This window comes from Zeus faber, assembly GCF_960531495.2.
Source record: "Zeus faber genome assembly, chromosome: 4".
NCBI classification, from domain to species: domain Eukaryota; kingdom Metazoa; phylum Chordata; class Actinopteri; order Zeiformes; family Zeidae; genus Zeus; species Zeus faber.
This window is the reverse complement of record NC_137191.1, coordinates 24628879-24644018: the sequence shown is the minus strand read 5'-3', so window position 1 is coordinate 24644018 and position 15140 is coordinate 24628879. Positions and strand designations below refer to the sequence as shown.

General features: G+C 45.6%; 1 protein-coding gene across 1 annotated transcript in view; it reads right to left on the bottom strand.

The window, feature by feature from the left end:
- ptprdb (protein tyrosine phosphatase receptor type Db) overlaps positions 1-15140 on the bottom strand; it is a 67808-nt gene that overhangs the window by 22567 nt on the left and 30101 nt on the right. Inside the window, exons 6-21 of the mRNA XM_079998562.1 lie at positions 14666-14788; positions 12619-12888; positions 12341-12450; positions 11926-12123; positions 11232-11357; positions 10884-11031; positions 10646-10791; positions 9492-9636; positions 8252-8554; positions 6832-7025; positions 5429-5455; positions 4566-4683; positions 3728-4315; positions 3192-3286; positions 2860-3116; positions 1866-1959 (exon numbers count right to left, since the gene is read on the bottom strand). Coding sequence (XP_079854688.1) covers positions 1866-1959; positions 2860-3116; positions 3192-3286; positions 3728-4315; positions 4566-4683; positions 5429-5455; positions 6832-7025; positions 8252-8554; positions 9492-9636; positions 10646-10791; positions 10884-11031; positions 11232-11357; positions 11926-12123; positions 12341-12450; positions 12619-12888; positions 14666-14788 — 2942 coding nt within the window. The remainder of the gene's footprint in view (positions 1-1865; positions 1960-2859; positions 3117-3191; positions 3287-3727; positions 4316-4565; positions 4684-5428; positions 5456-6831; positions 7026-8251; positions 8555-9491; positions 9637-10645; positions 10792-10883; positions 11032-11231; positions 11358-11925; positions 12124-12340; positions 12451-12618; positions 12889-14665; positions 14789-15140) is intronic.

The window sequence follows — 15140 nt, the reverse complement described above, 5'->3', positions numbered from 1 at the left end:
ATTATGTAAATGTTACGTTTTATTTCTTAGAGTGCATTTATAGAGAAAGAAAATGCATTTATTTTGGCAGTTAATTAATGTGCTATTGTGAATTAAAAACATTTTTTCTGACAGATTTTTTTCACAAAACTCCTGACAGTTAATTGTGCAAATGCCCATGTGGGCATTTGCAAAGTAAAATCACGTGTTCCTTTGTGTTTGTTATGTAAATGGTCTTAGATTTACGGTGCTTTTTTGGAATAAAAATAGTAATTATTTATACTAAAGCTATTCTGTTTTTCAGAGGTGTATGACTCTATTCTAACAACTGATATATGTTAAAAGTAAAATATTTTATGTATTTATAAGGAGATTTCTTGTAAAATTACAGTAAAACATTAATTATGGTAAAGACAATAACTGTTCTTTTACAGTTTATCTATGTTTTTAAATTGAGAGTAATTTACTGTTTTTTTAACAGTCATTTTCTGGCGCCCCTGCTGCCAGAAAATTACCACCATCTGCCACTGCAGAAATACACACAAAAAAAATCCTCATCTGTGAACTCCATCTTGTCACACGGGAAAGAGTTTCTGTTCGGCACGATACGCTCCGGAAACAGGGTGGGCTTAAAACTTAGACTCAATCTCTGGTTTCTGGCACAAACTCGGATGGGGCTTCCCCCCAGAAGTCCTTTTGGAAGACGACTGCAGGGATCCGAGATTAGGGTTTGGGTTACTCTAGGAGGATCCCCTAACCCTAACCCCAACAAATAGCTGAAATTCTCTGTGTAAATTATTCCCATTTGTGCTTAGTCGTTGGGCAAACGACGCATCCGTTGCTTTAAGTGCAAATCTCTGCTCCTCTCACTGCAGCCTGCAATCTGCCTCCACTGCCACGTTTCCCCCCCAGTCCATGACTACCGGCGAAAACTTTATGGAAACGAATTTCCCGCACATGATTAGCAACGGGGCTCCGGGTCAACACGGCGACGACAGTGATAAAGACACAGAAGTGGGACACAGACGTTGGAAAGCGCATGAGAGAGCACCTTATGGAACAGAGAAGCACCAGGGCACAAAATAATAGAGCGCTGTTTCACATAATGGACTGACTCACCCAGGGAGAGAGAGAGAGAGAGTGAGAGAGAATAAATACTGTTTTCAGTTGCCCGCATCTGCCTCATGTCCCCAAACCTCCACAATAGATGTTGTCTTACTTTGTTGAGAGTGTGAATCATAGCTGTCTTTTGTCATCAGCTCAATTTTTCCGACACATTTATATAATTGTGATTATACATTTATTATTGATTACGACACCTTCATCAAATTTTTATAATATCAGAGAGCTTGTGTTGTGATCTTTACCGCCACCATCTGTTTTGCGTTAGAATATCTTATTCAGGGTGTCAGAGTTAAATTTAAGACTTACATAGGTTAAGGTTTAAGGTTTTATAAATTCTGAAATATTGACTCCAATGCAGGAGAATTTGACTGGTTCTGACAAAAAACAAAATATGGATAAATAAATGTTTATGTCCTCAATTTTTGGGGGGGGATTTTTAAGGTCCATGTTGAAATTTAAACATTTGAGAAATTTTAATAATTATTAAGGACCTGCAGACAGATCCAATTTTATCATCATCATCATCATCATCATCATCATCATCATATTATTATTATTATTATTATTATTATATTTATATCATTTCTAACGTAGCAATTAATTAATTAATTAATTAGTTAATGAACACATGAATTCATTCATTAATATTGTATTACATTATATTAAAAAATTTTGTTCCTATTTTTCCTTTTGTCTATTTTGAAAATATTACCTTTTTTTTCTATTTGTCATTTATTTATTTATTTCATTTTTAACCATACCTCATCCAGATTCATCTGGTCCGGATCCTCCCAGGGGTTGAGGAACTTCCCACCTCTCTGCTTCTTCAGCGGCACCACCACCACGTAGTAACCCCTGGCAACACAACGGAGTGGAGGGCAGAGGGGATGATGAGGATGGAGGCTTTTGTGCGACAAAAACAAGACACCGGAGCTGAGTCTTTTGCGTTCAGTCCACAGGGAGACCTGACAACACAACTCTGCCCAGAAGAGCGTCTGGAGAGGATTTTCTGCTTTTCGCGGAAAAAAGATGCTCTGGAAGAGTGGTCCAGAATAACCAACATTTCCCCTTTTTTTGTTCTTTATTTTTTGATTTTTTGATTGGCCGACTCACACAAAAGCAGGAACCAGAGTAAGAATTAAATCATTAAAAACATGCAGAAATGTAAGAAAATTGGGCCCCGGCTCTGATTTGGGAATGACCACTTAGGGGTGCAATCGATCTAAGTGGGGCTTTTCGTTTTAGCCCAAAGTAGAAGTTGTCAGAGTTGATTGGGCCTAGTTGCAGAAAATCCTTTCTGATAAGAGCGATATGGGAGAACTAACAAGGAGCGCTTTTCCACTATAAATAACACAACACCGCTCGATATCTCTCTCTCTCTCTTTCCACTTCACTTCATCTATCTGTTGTGGGTATTTTGCTTCAAAAACATGATTCTGCCATCTGTCCATTCATCCATTCAACCACACATCCATCCATCCATCCATCCGTCCATCTGTCCATCCATCTGTCTGTTCATCCGTTCATTCATTCAACCATCCATCTATGCATCCAATAATTTATCATCAACCCAAGCACCTGTATATTGATCAATCCCTCCATATACCCATTATCCATCCATCTATGCATCCGCCTGTCCATCCCTTCATCCATTCAGCCGTAAAGTAGTACGTTATGCTGTGCTATGTTCAAATTGTCCAACTGCCAGTCCATCAATCTGTCCATCCATGCATTCAACGGTCCATCCATTCCTACCTGACTTTACTGGAGGTCTGGACGGTGGGCAGCTGCACCGTCACCATGCCGTCAGCATTGGTCTTGTCCACCAGCGTGGGCTTGGTTTTCAGGATGTCTGGGGCTGTGGTGGTGGTGACGCGGTGCTGGAGCCCCCCGGCACTGTTGGCCCGGTTGGTGAGCAGGAAGGAGTACTGGGTGTCGGGATCCAGGCCCGTGATCAGCTTCTGGTTCTGCTTGCCGTCCACTTCCACAGACTGGCCCTTACCGTAGAGGATCTGGACAGTGGAGGGTTAGGGTTAGAAACCAACAGACTGACAGATAACAGACACAGACCATGACAGATAACTCACTGTAAAGGGCTGGGATGGGTTCTTGTCTCGGATCTCCCACGACAGTAGGACAGAGTTCTTCATGGCAGCCTTCACCCTGAAGTTTGTCGCAAACACTAAACCGCAAACAAACAAACGACACAAAAATAGGATTTCAATGGCCCGTTTGTCACCGCAGAACCCTCTTACCTGTGCAGACTCCGCTAGCACCAGTCTAAAACTAGTGGAGGGCTATTCTAATGCTGGTCCAATCTACAGGCAGGTAGACTGACTGGATAGAAGAGCTTGTCCTTGACTGTTCTCTTACCTTGGTTTAGGGAAGGGAGTTGGGGTGGGGGTGAGGGGGGGGGTTAGGGTGAAAAGACAGACTCTAGTGGAGGTCTGGACGTTTGAGGGCGCATGTGCCCCACATGACGTATATGCTCGGCGCGAGGACAGTGAAAACACCAGAACAAACGCAACGGATGATTTCATTAACTTTGCGTGTAAGCAATGATGATGGAATGTTTGTGTGGATAATTTTACACATGAACGTGTTGGGAGTTTGTGTGTTCTACCTTGGTCCAGCTGCTGTGTCCGAACCTGGACACCGGGGCTGTAGGGCCCGGGCCCCACAGCCGTAAAGGCACACACCCTCACATCATACACTGTGTCGGCACTTAGGCCCTCCAGCAACACACTGGACCCCGGGGCCTCCACCACCAACTCCGAGGCATTCCCTCGGCTGTTTATATCCTTGTACAACACAGAGTACTTGACAATTTTCCCGTTTTGCTCAACGAGTGGCACAGACTTCCAAGCCAGTAGCATGGAGGAGGCAAAGGCCTCCTCTGAGACAATGTTCTCCGGGTATCCCGTGGGTGCATCTTCCGGAGTCGTCATCTCCTTGACGGCCTCCTCCCCGTAGCCCATTTTGTTACGGGAGGAGAGGCGGAAGACATAGTTGGCGCCCTTGTGGATGTCCTGGGCGGTGTAGCGGTTCTCCTTGGTGGGAAACTCCACCACGGTGAAGGGGAGGACATCGTTGCGTCCAAAGGTGAGGCGGTAGCCCAGGAGGGGCGTGGGTGGGTTGGGCGGAGGATACCACTGCAGAAGGGCCGTCCCTGAGTCACTGGCACTAACCATCAGCTTGGGCTTTTCCGGCACTGGTGGCGATGTGTAGAGGGCAAACGAGAGTGGAGGGAACGGGAGCAACAATGAGTCAATGAGAACACAATTACTTATATACTCAAGCACATTATTTTTACCTTGAGCACAAATACACATTGAGATTATTTCTGTTGCTTGGAACTTTGGTTGTTTCATAAAGTTTACAGCTTACAAATGAAGGAACCAGTTACAGCCCTATAAAAGATGAATGACTAATTAGTCTATGTGTATTCCAGAGACACCTACATGGCAGGGCAGTGCAGACGGTTTGAGGCTTGCTGCGCGAGCCATCTCCCTTAGCCGTGTAAGCCCCAACGGACACAGAATAAGAAGTGTCTGCCTTCAGGTCTCCCAGAACCACCTCCTGCAGAATGCCAAACACAAGCACGGTCAACTCTACGGTGCTACAATGGAAAACAGCAGCACAAGGGACATAGTCTTTTGTTTTGCAAAGGTCAACAGACGTGAACAGAGCTTCGATTTGTCGAAAACATCGACGAACCAATCGCCATCATCAAATGATACACGGTGCAAATTTAAGCCGACTTTACTTTTGTTGGATATGGGAAAATCATTTTGGATCGGTAGGGATTAGAAAAAATGCTCCGATTTTCGCCCACGCGAAAACCTAGACAGAAGTCCAAAATGCGCCCTCTTTAAGGACTCTGAAAGAACCATGAGCTTAATGCTCGTGATAAGGCGACTATGGGCGACTATGTTTCAGTGCATACCTCTTACCACTAATGCAGACTAAGACTGAACGATTAATCATGATCATAATTTCATATTGCAATTTGATTTTCCTCAAAACCATTCAGTCCGAACACAGACCACATTTTGCAGTACATTTTTAACAAAACAACAATGCCACAACTACGCAGATGACTCGTCGTTGCTGGGTATGTTCGCAGCACTTTTATTAATAAATACCGGGAAACACACAAGAAAATGCTGAAACAAGCTCCTACAGGATTTTATGCTCTGGCCACAGTTCCAGAGATTCACACCACAAGCTCATAATATGACTATAATAAATATGACTCATCCCGTCTCTGAGCGCCATGGTTATTATTGTTCAATAATAAGTTTAAAAGGAAAGGTTTACTTACATATTGAGTTGAGTCATCGTATTCCCACTGAGCGGCAAAAATAAAGAGAAAAGCAAATGCACTAAATTAAGTTGCGGTCGGCAAAATTAATTTTCATCCATATTTTCCATTCTTTCAATTTAACTTTTAATATTTTTTACTGTACGCAGCCAGACCACAAAGGCACAGTGCGCTTAACAGCATCAGGCAATGGATAAAATACACCCTCATATTCTGACTTTAATTTGTATAAGATTAAAAGGAAAGAGAAAACAATGGGGTAATCTTTAAATACCAATGTGAGAAATGTCGCATTTGTCAGGAGAGACATAGAGGATGTCGGCCCAGACACCACTGGTTATTTTCTTTTGTTTGTTATGGTATTGATCCGCCAAAGGAAAGATAAGTAATTTAGTGACAAGGCTTCGGTTGCAGACACCTTTCAGTATTTATCACAATGGGCGCCTTGGAACCGTGACTGGGTCGGAGGTACACCACCCGAATCACCATGGCAACCAGTTACTCCTTCTACACAGGGCATCTGAACCCCCAAAACTATAGACTGGACAAAATGTACCAGAATTGCACACCCAAAAATGGTTCCCTACTTCTTTGGGCAGTAATCTGTCTAACACACCTATTTGAAGTGATTTGAATACAGTTTTCAATCTAGACTTTGAACCATCGCTGTTTAACCCAAAATCTAACAGAGATCAGTAGGGATGGGACAACATAGCCAGCCCCGAAAGTTTGCAATATAAAACTATGATGATATACACCAGTCAGCCACAACATTAAAAAAAGCACTAATAACCACTAATATTGTGTAGCTCCCCCTTGTGCCGCCAAAACAGCTCTGACCAACACATCAACTTCAAGGACTGACTGTTCACTTGCTGCCTTATATATTGTACCCCTTCACAGGTGCCATTGGAATGAGATGAGCAATCTTATTTACTTCTCCTGTCAGTGGTTTTAATGTTATGGCTGATTGGTGTATGCCGTCATTGAGCAGAAAAAAGTAGTTTGTGCTAACTGCTGAGTAAGTGGAGGAGCCTTAAAGGATTGCAGTGATGGTTAAAAGACCTCTAATTATTCTCCATTCACCCCTATAATCAGATACATGGAGTTATCAACACTTGGTTAACACAAGTTGAATTAGAGGCAGATTTTCTCTATGAGTCCAAGCATTACAGGGAAGCAATTTATCTATCAATGCACATATCGATGGAAAACTGTGGTATATTGTGTTGTGACTATTATTTGTCATTTCGTATTGTATTGTGAGTTGGGTCCATAAACCCCTCTCCTAGTAGGGAGTACTAGGTCCACATTAAGGACCAATGGTAACGTTTCTGAGTGGTTGGACATGTCATGTGTTAGGCAGGACAGTTATATTTGGGTGCAATAGGGTATATAGTTACCTGGGCATCCTCAATAAGGATGTCCTTGATGAGGGGCTGTCCCTGAGGTTCCCCATAGTTCATCCTCACGAAGTGGACCTGGTAGCCTCGGACCTGGCCATGCTGGCGTTCTGGCGCCGGGGCGCGCCACTTCACCCTAACGGCCGAGGCATTCACGGTCTCCGCCTCAACCCCTCGCGGGGGACCGCTGGGAACTAGAAATGCATTGTGGGATAGAGGTCAATGGTCGCAGGGTGCGACAGACACTCATGGGGGTGGGGTGTCTTTAGGGGAAAAAAATTTGTTTATCAAAAATTGATTTGTTTTAGGGGCAGTTCAAAAAAAAAAGTTTCTCAAGATGGACAGATTTTAAAATAACCACTCGGAAAAAAAAAAAAAAAAAAAAAAAGTCTCAAAGCTGCCCTGGTGTCTGGCAAAAAATGTCAAAATTGCGGGAAAAAAATGAGTGCTTGAGGAAAAAACATGGAGGAAAAAAAAGCAGCAGGAAGATAAGAAGTGATTGCAGAGAAAGATAAGAATGGCAGATAGAAAAGGATTTGTTGCCCGGGGGAGATAAACAGTGGCAGGTAGTCAAAGAGAAAATACTATTGTAAGAAAAAAACACTCCTTCCAGCTGCCGAGAACTACATTTCATCCCGAAAAAAAACCTGAGAAAAACTCAAGCCACCTCTTCCCGCCTGGTTGACCTAAAGACAAACACTCCTCACAAGACGGCGAGGAGTATTCCTCATTTAGATAAACGTTGAACGTAACTCCAACGCAATAGTGCAGGGAGTTAAATCATATTGTGAAATCTGCCCGTAGTGGGAGGGAGACTTGAAAGGCCAAACAGAGTGTCGGCTTCATCTTACCACGGCCTATTACAACGCTCATTGTACATGAAAGCTTTTCAAGCCGAGGGGTCGGTCCAGGTATTACGAGTCGGGCGTATTATTCACAGGAAGCCACTTAGAGGAGCTAATCTAATGTACCCTTCTCTCAAACGGAGAGGAGAACGGGGGAAAACGTGGGGTGGGGGGGGATGTTGGTAAAAAAGAGGGGGGAAAAGCGGCCGCTTGAGGTAAAAAAAAGAAAAGCAACAAGAGGTTTGTTGAGAACAAGACAAAGCGGCAGCGAGGGCGCAGCGGGGGGTGCGGGGTTTCCAGACTTCTGAGGTTGAAACAGTAGCGGGGGGGCGGGGGATTCAGCACGGAATTTCTTTTTTTTTTTTTTTTCCGGGGAATTCACAATCCCGTCGGGGGTTAGCGCTTGATCTGGTCTTGGGAAGACACACTGCCCTTTAGTGGCCAGGAGGAGCGGCTTGCGGTTAGTTTGGGAGGCTCTGATCGTGCTAGCGCTGGGTTAGAGGGTCAGTGGAGGCCATTGTTAGTGGCGCTGTGCAACGGGCACGGGGGGGTTGTTGTTTTTGTGGGGAACGTACCATCTTCCTCTGTGCGGATAAGCAGCTGTAAACTTTCCGGTCCCTCTCCGGCTAGTGTAAGCGCCCGCACCGTTACGCCGTACTCCGTCCATTTGTCCAGGTTCTCCAGTAGGTACGACGAGCTTCCCGGTGGAATTCCGTCGACTCGTTTTGAAGTTTTGTTGCCCTCCGTGGTGGAGTACTGGATGGAGTATCCTGTGATCACCCCGTTGTGGAACTCAATCGGCGGTGGAGCCCAACTTACCAGGACGCTGGTAGAACTCGGGCTGGTGCACATGACCTCCTGCGGAGGCGCTGAAGGAACTGATTGGCCGATTTTGAGGAAGTAGGGGATGTTTTTGGGGTGAATGCGGTCGGTTTTGTGTGTGCAAACCGCCGATGATGGTTGGAGAGGTGAGGTTGTGAGGGTCAGGTTTTTATCAGTGTGGGAATGGGAATGAAAGTGAGCAGACAAAGAGACAGAACAGAAAACAAAGACATAAAATGAAAACAAAACACTGGAGAGCCCCGAAGCCCTAAAGAAAATGACCCTGTGGCTACAAAGCGTGACTGGACAAGCAAACTGGATGGCGGGTGTCAACCTCCTCCTGAGAGAAATGTTGACCCATGAAAACGAGCGATGAGTTAAAAAGATTGGTGCGACACAAAAAACACTTGACTAGGCGATATATTAAACACAAAACATACCTGTCCACAACTTACTCCACTGTCCTCAAAGCCTACCCAATCCTCAGTTAGATCCACGACGCGGCTCCCATCTCTAACTACAAGCGTTTGCCTGCTCACCTTCTTTCTTATCGTCAACAGACCTCAGAATCGTGTCAAATGACCATAAAGGTTGAGCTGTCAATCGGCAGTTGATCAATTCAGTGCTATATTTAGTGCTAGGAAGTCTGAATCTGAGGTGTGTTCAAGGTCTGGGTTCACGCTGGGGCAATTTTGATCAACGCAGAAAAAAAAAAAAGAAACACCTTCACACATTCCAGTGTTTTGGCAAATACTATTTATACAAGCAGAGTGTTGTGATGTGAGATCTTTTTTTTTTTTTCGGAATAATTTTAGATGTATTTTTATTTTTCTGCGTTTTGGAAAATTACCCCTTAATTGCTCTCTCTCTCCCTCTCTCCCTCTCTCTCTCACACACACACACACACACGCACGCACGCGCACGCACGCGCACGCACGCGCACGCACGCGCACGCGCACGCACGCACACGCACGCACACACGCACAGACTTACGTGTCTGAGGGGTGTCTATGGACACCTCGTTGGTGTACGCTCCGATGCCGTGTTTGCTCCTGGCGGCCAGCTGGAAGTTGTAGGTGGAGAACGGCTTCAGGTTCTTCAACAGGTAGGAGGTGGTGGGCTCAAAGCTCACCTTCTTCTAACGTCAGGCAGCGGGAATAAGAAGGGTGTGTCAGAGAGAGAGAAGAAAAACACTGAAATTCTATCCATCCATCATTCTGTCCATTACACCATTGGTCCATAAGTCATGCACCCATATCTCCCCATCTATCCTTTCACCATTGAACCATCCAATCAATTCTATACAGACCCTTTAATGACCCATCCATCCATCTAGCATCCATCCTTCCATCCATCCATGAATCCAGGCACCCATCCATCCATTTGTCATTTAACCATCCAATTTATTCAATCTACACTCTATTGCCTCCAATGACTCGAGATGTACTGATTGCAATTTGCGGACAGCGATAGATATGCAGTCCACACAATTTTGGAATATTGTCAGGCGATAGATTAATAATTCATCAAATCTTCTTTCTTTCTCTACTTCTTTCTCCCCCTTTGAGTGTCAACTATGCAACTATGCTACATTACGTTGGTATCGGGTTGGAGTATCGGAGCATTTTCACGTGTACAAGTACATGAGCACTGTCCTGGGCGCATTTGACCGGCACAGAATAGTATATATTTGACACTGATCGGTCACATGACAGTCACCGGTCATGGCCGATCAAGCTGAAAAGTGGCCGATTCCAGTCACCAGCTGATCGATCAGTGCACCTCTACTAATGACCCATCCATCGGTCCAAACACCATGCGACCCGCATCCATCGATTAATCATTGAAACAATCCAACCAATCCAATCGATTCTATCCAGTTACTAGAATAACCCATCCACCCACCCACCCACCCACCCATCCATCCGTCCGTCCATCCAATCTAACCATTGGACCAAAGGTCCACACATCATGCTTGGTGGGAACGGAATCAATCGATTCTATCCAGACACTCTAAGGACCTATCCATCTATCATCCATCCTTCCATCCATCATCCATCCACCCATCTATCCATCCATCCATCCATCCATCGACTCAATAGTCCAGCATGCCAATCTACTCTCCTTTCTTTTTGCGCTCTCTGTACCTCCTCTGTATCATCAGCTCTTCGATAGACCAATTCATATCCGCTGATCTGGTTGTCGGGGCCGCTCTGGGGCGGGGCCACCCAGGAGAGCAGGATGCTGGTCTCTGATTTGGCCTCGCCCTTAAAATCTGATGGCTGTGATGGGACTAGAAAGAAATACAATAGAGATAAGGATGCATCACACACACACACACACACACACACACACACACACACACACACACACACACACCCCTACCTCCAGTCTTGGCGATAATCTGCAGGTCCTGGGACAGGGGTCCGTCCCCGACAGAGGTAAAGGCCAGAACCCTGATGTAGTAGGTCTTGTTTGGGGTCAGACTCTGGATGGTGATGAAGTTTGCGCTGCGCACCATCTGCTTCTCCCACTGGACAACGCAACGAACACACACACACACACACACACACACACACACACACACACACACACACACACACACACACACACACACACACACACACACACACACACACACACAACAAAAAAATATCCAGACAACATAGTAACTGAGTGACCAGTGGTGAAAACAAAGGCTTTAACACACACATGTACACCAATCTCACCCACCTGGTTGACTGGCAGTGTGTTGTCAGCGGTGTAGTAGACCCTGTAGCCCACCACCTGTCCGTTAGCCTCCTCTGGCTCGTCCCAGTGGATTATAGCTGTGGTGGTGCTCAGCATACGACCTCTGACCTAGAGGTGGAACGGCACAGAAGTCTGTCAAAACTGTGTCGAGATGAAGAAAATTAACTCAATCATTGCTCAATATATTTAGTATATATATATACATTGTATATATTTTTTTTCTTTTGTATTTTAAGAATTTTTCTGATTAAAATGGGTTGACAAAGTGATGGTTGAGAGTGCTCTCACATTAAATTGTGACAGAGTTTTGTGCGGGAGTTTATAATAATTAAGGGCACTTATTCATTATAACTCATTACTCACCATCAAGTTCTGAAGGCCAGATCTAATTGTAATTTGTTTTCCAGGAACCGTCGCGAAACAATGGTTACACATAAATTTGCATCTCTAAGCATTATTTTGTATGGTTATTCAAAATTATTCTGAAAAAAAAATTGCAAAACTCCAACTATGGGAAGTGCAAATGAAAACTATATAATTCGAAAGCAGTGGAAACACATATCCAAAAAACATAATAATGGGCGTATACACAACTCGCTGTATGCTGCATGTTATTCTATACCAAAAATAGTTTACAGCCTAATTCTGGAAAAAAAAGCCTCTGCTGTCCATTTACCTGTCGAGGAGGAGAGGACGGGGCCTGCTCGGCCGTGCGGGCCTCCACCAACTCGCTGGACGGGCCTTGGCCGATGGTGTTGACGGCGGCCACTCGAAAATCATAATGGGAGTAGGGGCTGAGGCCGCCCACGCTGTAGCGCGTCGTGGCGATGCCGTCGATCTCCTTATAGGGGTCCTCTGAGCCTTTGGAACGGTGCTGGAGAGGAGGAAAGAATCCAGATCAAAAAGCTTGAAGGTGGAATGTTTAAGGTTGAATGTTGGCCAAGTGGCTCTCCAAGTTCTGCAGGGAGAGACTGGTACTTGGTACTGGTCATTCTGTAAGGTGTCCTTGGAGAGTCGTTAGATTGGAGTTGAATAGTGGTACTCATATTGATTTCCTGTGATGGAGGGCACCTGGGTGCTTTTAAACCCACCTGAATGATGTAATAGGACACTGGTTCGGGGTTGCCGGAGTCCCAGGTGAGGGTGATGCTGGTCGCAGTTCTTTCTGTCACCACCGGGGTGCCCGGGGCCTTGGGAAGGGCTGAGGGAGAGCGAGATTAGGAAGAGAGAGAGTGGAAGAGACGAAGGAAATCAGAAAGGGAAATAAATGAGTGAGGCGAGAGCGTGAGAAAATCAAATGGGATCCATTTTCTCCTTTTCTCCAAAAAGGCAAAAGGCTGAAAGGTATGAAAGTCAAAGGTCCACCTACCTTTCACGATGATCTGTGCCACAGCCTCGATCACGCCCAGCGTGGACATGGCCACGCAGGTGTAGTTGTTGGACTGGCGCACGTCGGTCAGCTCCAGCACGTTGCGTCCGATGGGCATGTCGTCCTCGGGCGTCAGGTCCTCCGCCCCCAGCATCCACTTGACGTAGGGCATGGGCGAGCCCACCGCCACGCACGTGATGTTCACGTTGCCCCCCGGCATGATCTCGCTGTCGGCCGGCGGGATGGAGAACCGTGGCGGCACCCGACGCACTGGGGACATTTTCAATGTTTTATATTTTATTATGGTAATATTTGGTTTTATGTTTACTAATAATGGGTCCAATTATTTGATTATTCAGTCATTTGATCACTCGATTAGGGCTCTGACTTAAGTGTAGGTATATATTTGACACGAATAATCGACTATACCACCCACCGATTATTCGACCATGAAAAATCAGAGTTTTTCACATCCCTTATATTTACAGGATATGTGGGATGGCTTACGGTTAAGTTTGGTGGCTTTATACGACACAGGTTTTAACTTTCAAAGCTCTGAAAGCAAAAGATCAGCATTGCATTTCTATAGCCTTTCCGAATCGCCACAGAGGCGACTCAACATGGCCGCCGGTGATATCAAACTGTTTTATTCATGGTGTGTTTTTAGGGTGTGCTCTGGTGAATATTTTATGAACTGCAACACAAAAGATATCCTGAGAAAAAAAAAAAACAGGACAACAACGAGGTCAACACTCACAGCAAACACGCACATGCACGCACAGATCAGAAGATTTTAAAAAAAAGTAGAGGGGGTATGGAACAAACCACACAATGGCAACTGAACGGAAGAAAAAAAAGAAATGAAATGCTCGGGAGAGGAAGGATGGAACAGAGAAAAAAGAAAACGTCCAAAAAGAGAAAATCCACACACTGCTGTTATACTGTACCAACCTTCTCGCAGCTCTGGAGAGGGAGGGAGGACAGAGCGCGGCGGGAAGAGAAGGAGGAGGAGGGAAGAGAAGACAAGAATATATCAGAGGAGAGGACAGCGAGGGGGGGAAGGAGAAGAGGCACGGAGATAGACTTTGAGGGACAGAGAGAGAGTAAACAGCCGAGAGGAAATTTAAAACAGAGAGAGCGAGAGAGTGAGAGCGAGAGAGTGAGAGAGAGAGAGAGAGAGAGAGAGAGAGAAAATGAAAGGTTAGAAAGTGTGTGGGATCACGGGGCCTCTATGGCTGACTGTCTCCATAGATAGACTGTCAAACCTTCGCAGGGGAGCCCGCCGTGATTTCCCCGGCCCACTGCCAGCACTGTTTTGACTCACACTGCTGACTCAGTGGTCGTCGGGTGTGTATTTTAAGTGTACCATGTGTGTGTGTGTGTGTGTGTGTGTGTGCGCGTGCGTGCATGCATGTAAGTGTGGGTCTTTGTCATCCCTGGAAGCCACGCCGGATTCAGAAGGAGTGCGCTGCTCCGCGAAAGTGCCTTTTATTTCTGCTGCGAAAAAGGCTGCGGGAGCTGAAGCGTCTCATAGATTTGGTGGGAAACATTGGTGTGTAATGCGTGTGTGTGTGTGTGTGTGTGTGTGGGGCGAAGACATGGGGCGAAAGGCATAACGCTTCGGGAGGTGAAATGTGCCTGTCGGATTTCGGAAAAGAGAGAGAGAGAGAGAGAGAGAGAGAGAGAGACGCGAGACTTGAAGCAGACGATGATTTGGGGTCTAAAGGCTAAGAGGGGAGGGTGGTGGGGTGAAACGTCTTGCCTCCCCCCACCTCCCCCACAATGGAGATAAAGTGCTCGCCTCATTTCGGGTCTCGTTCTGGTTTATGGCAATGGTCTATAAAAAAATGCCCCAATGAAATACTTTTATTCAGCGGCGTTGTCAGGTTTTAAAAAGCTTGGGGAATATGAACCTTGAATAGGTTTTTTCCCCATTGAGTAATACACAAGATCTAATACCAATGTGAAAGTTCAGTTTCAAGCGCTTCATGATATGACATCAGGCGCTGGGGTTCTGGATGCCAGTTTAGTAGTTATCCCCCCCTACTCCGCCCCTTACCTCTGACGTAGAGATTGGCCGGGGTGGAGTAGCGCGTCCCGTCGCTGTTGGTGGCCACGCACTCGTACTTCCCCTGGTCCGACTCCTCGCTCAGCTCTATCTGCAGGGCGCCTGGCAGAGGGAAAACGAGCGTCCAGAGAGAGAGAGAGAGAGAGAGAGAGAGAGAGAGAGAGAGAGACAGAGAGAGACAGAGAGAGACAGAGAGAGACAGAGAGAGACAGAGAGTGTGTGGATGTGTGCGAGAGAGGAGATTGAGAGACGGAGGGAGTCGGAAGGAAGGGAAGGAGGAAGAGCAATTGCAAACAGTAAACATCTTGTAAACTGTCTGTGGGACACATGGATCAAAAGCAGAAAATATATATTTTTTGGAATAAGACAGAAATGAATCTGGATCAACTGAGGAGAGTTTTTAGTGAAAAAAATGAAATAAAATAAAATTGCTGAACTGTGTGGGGGCTTAATA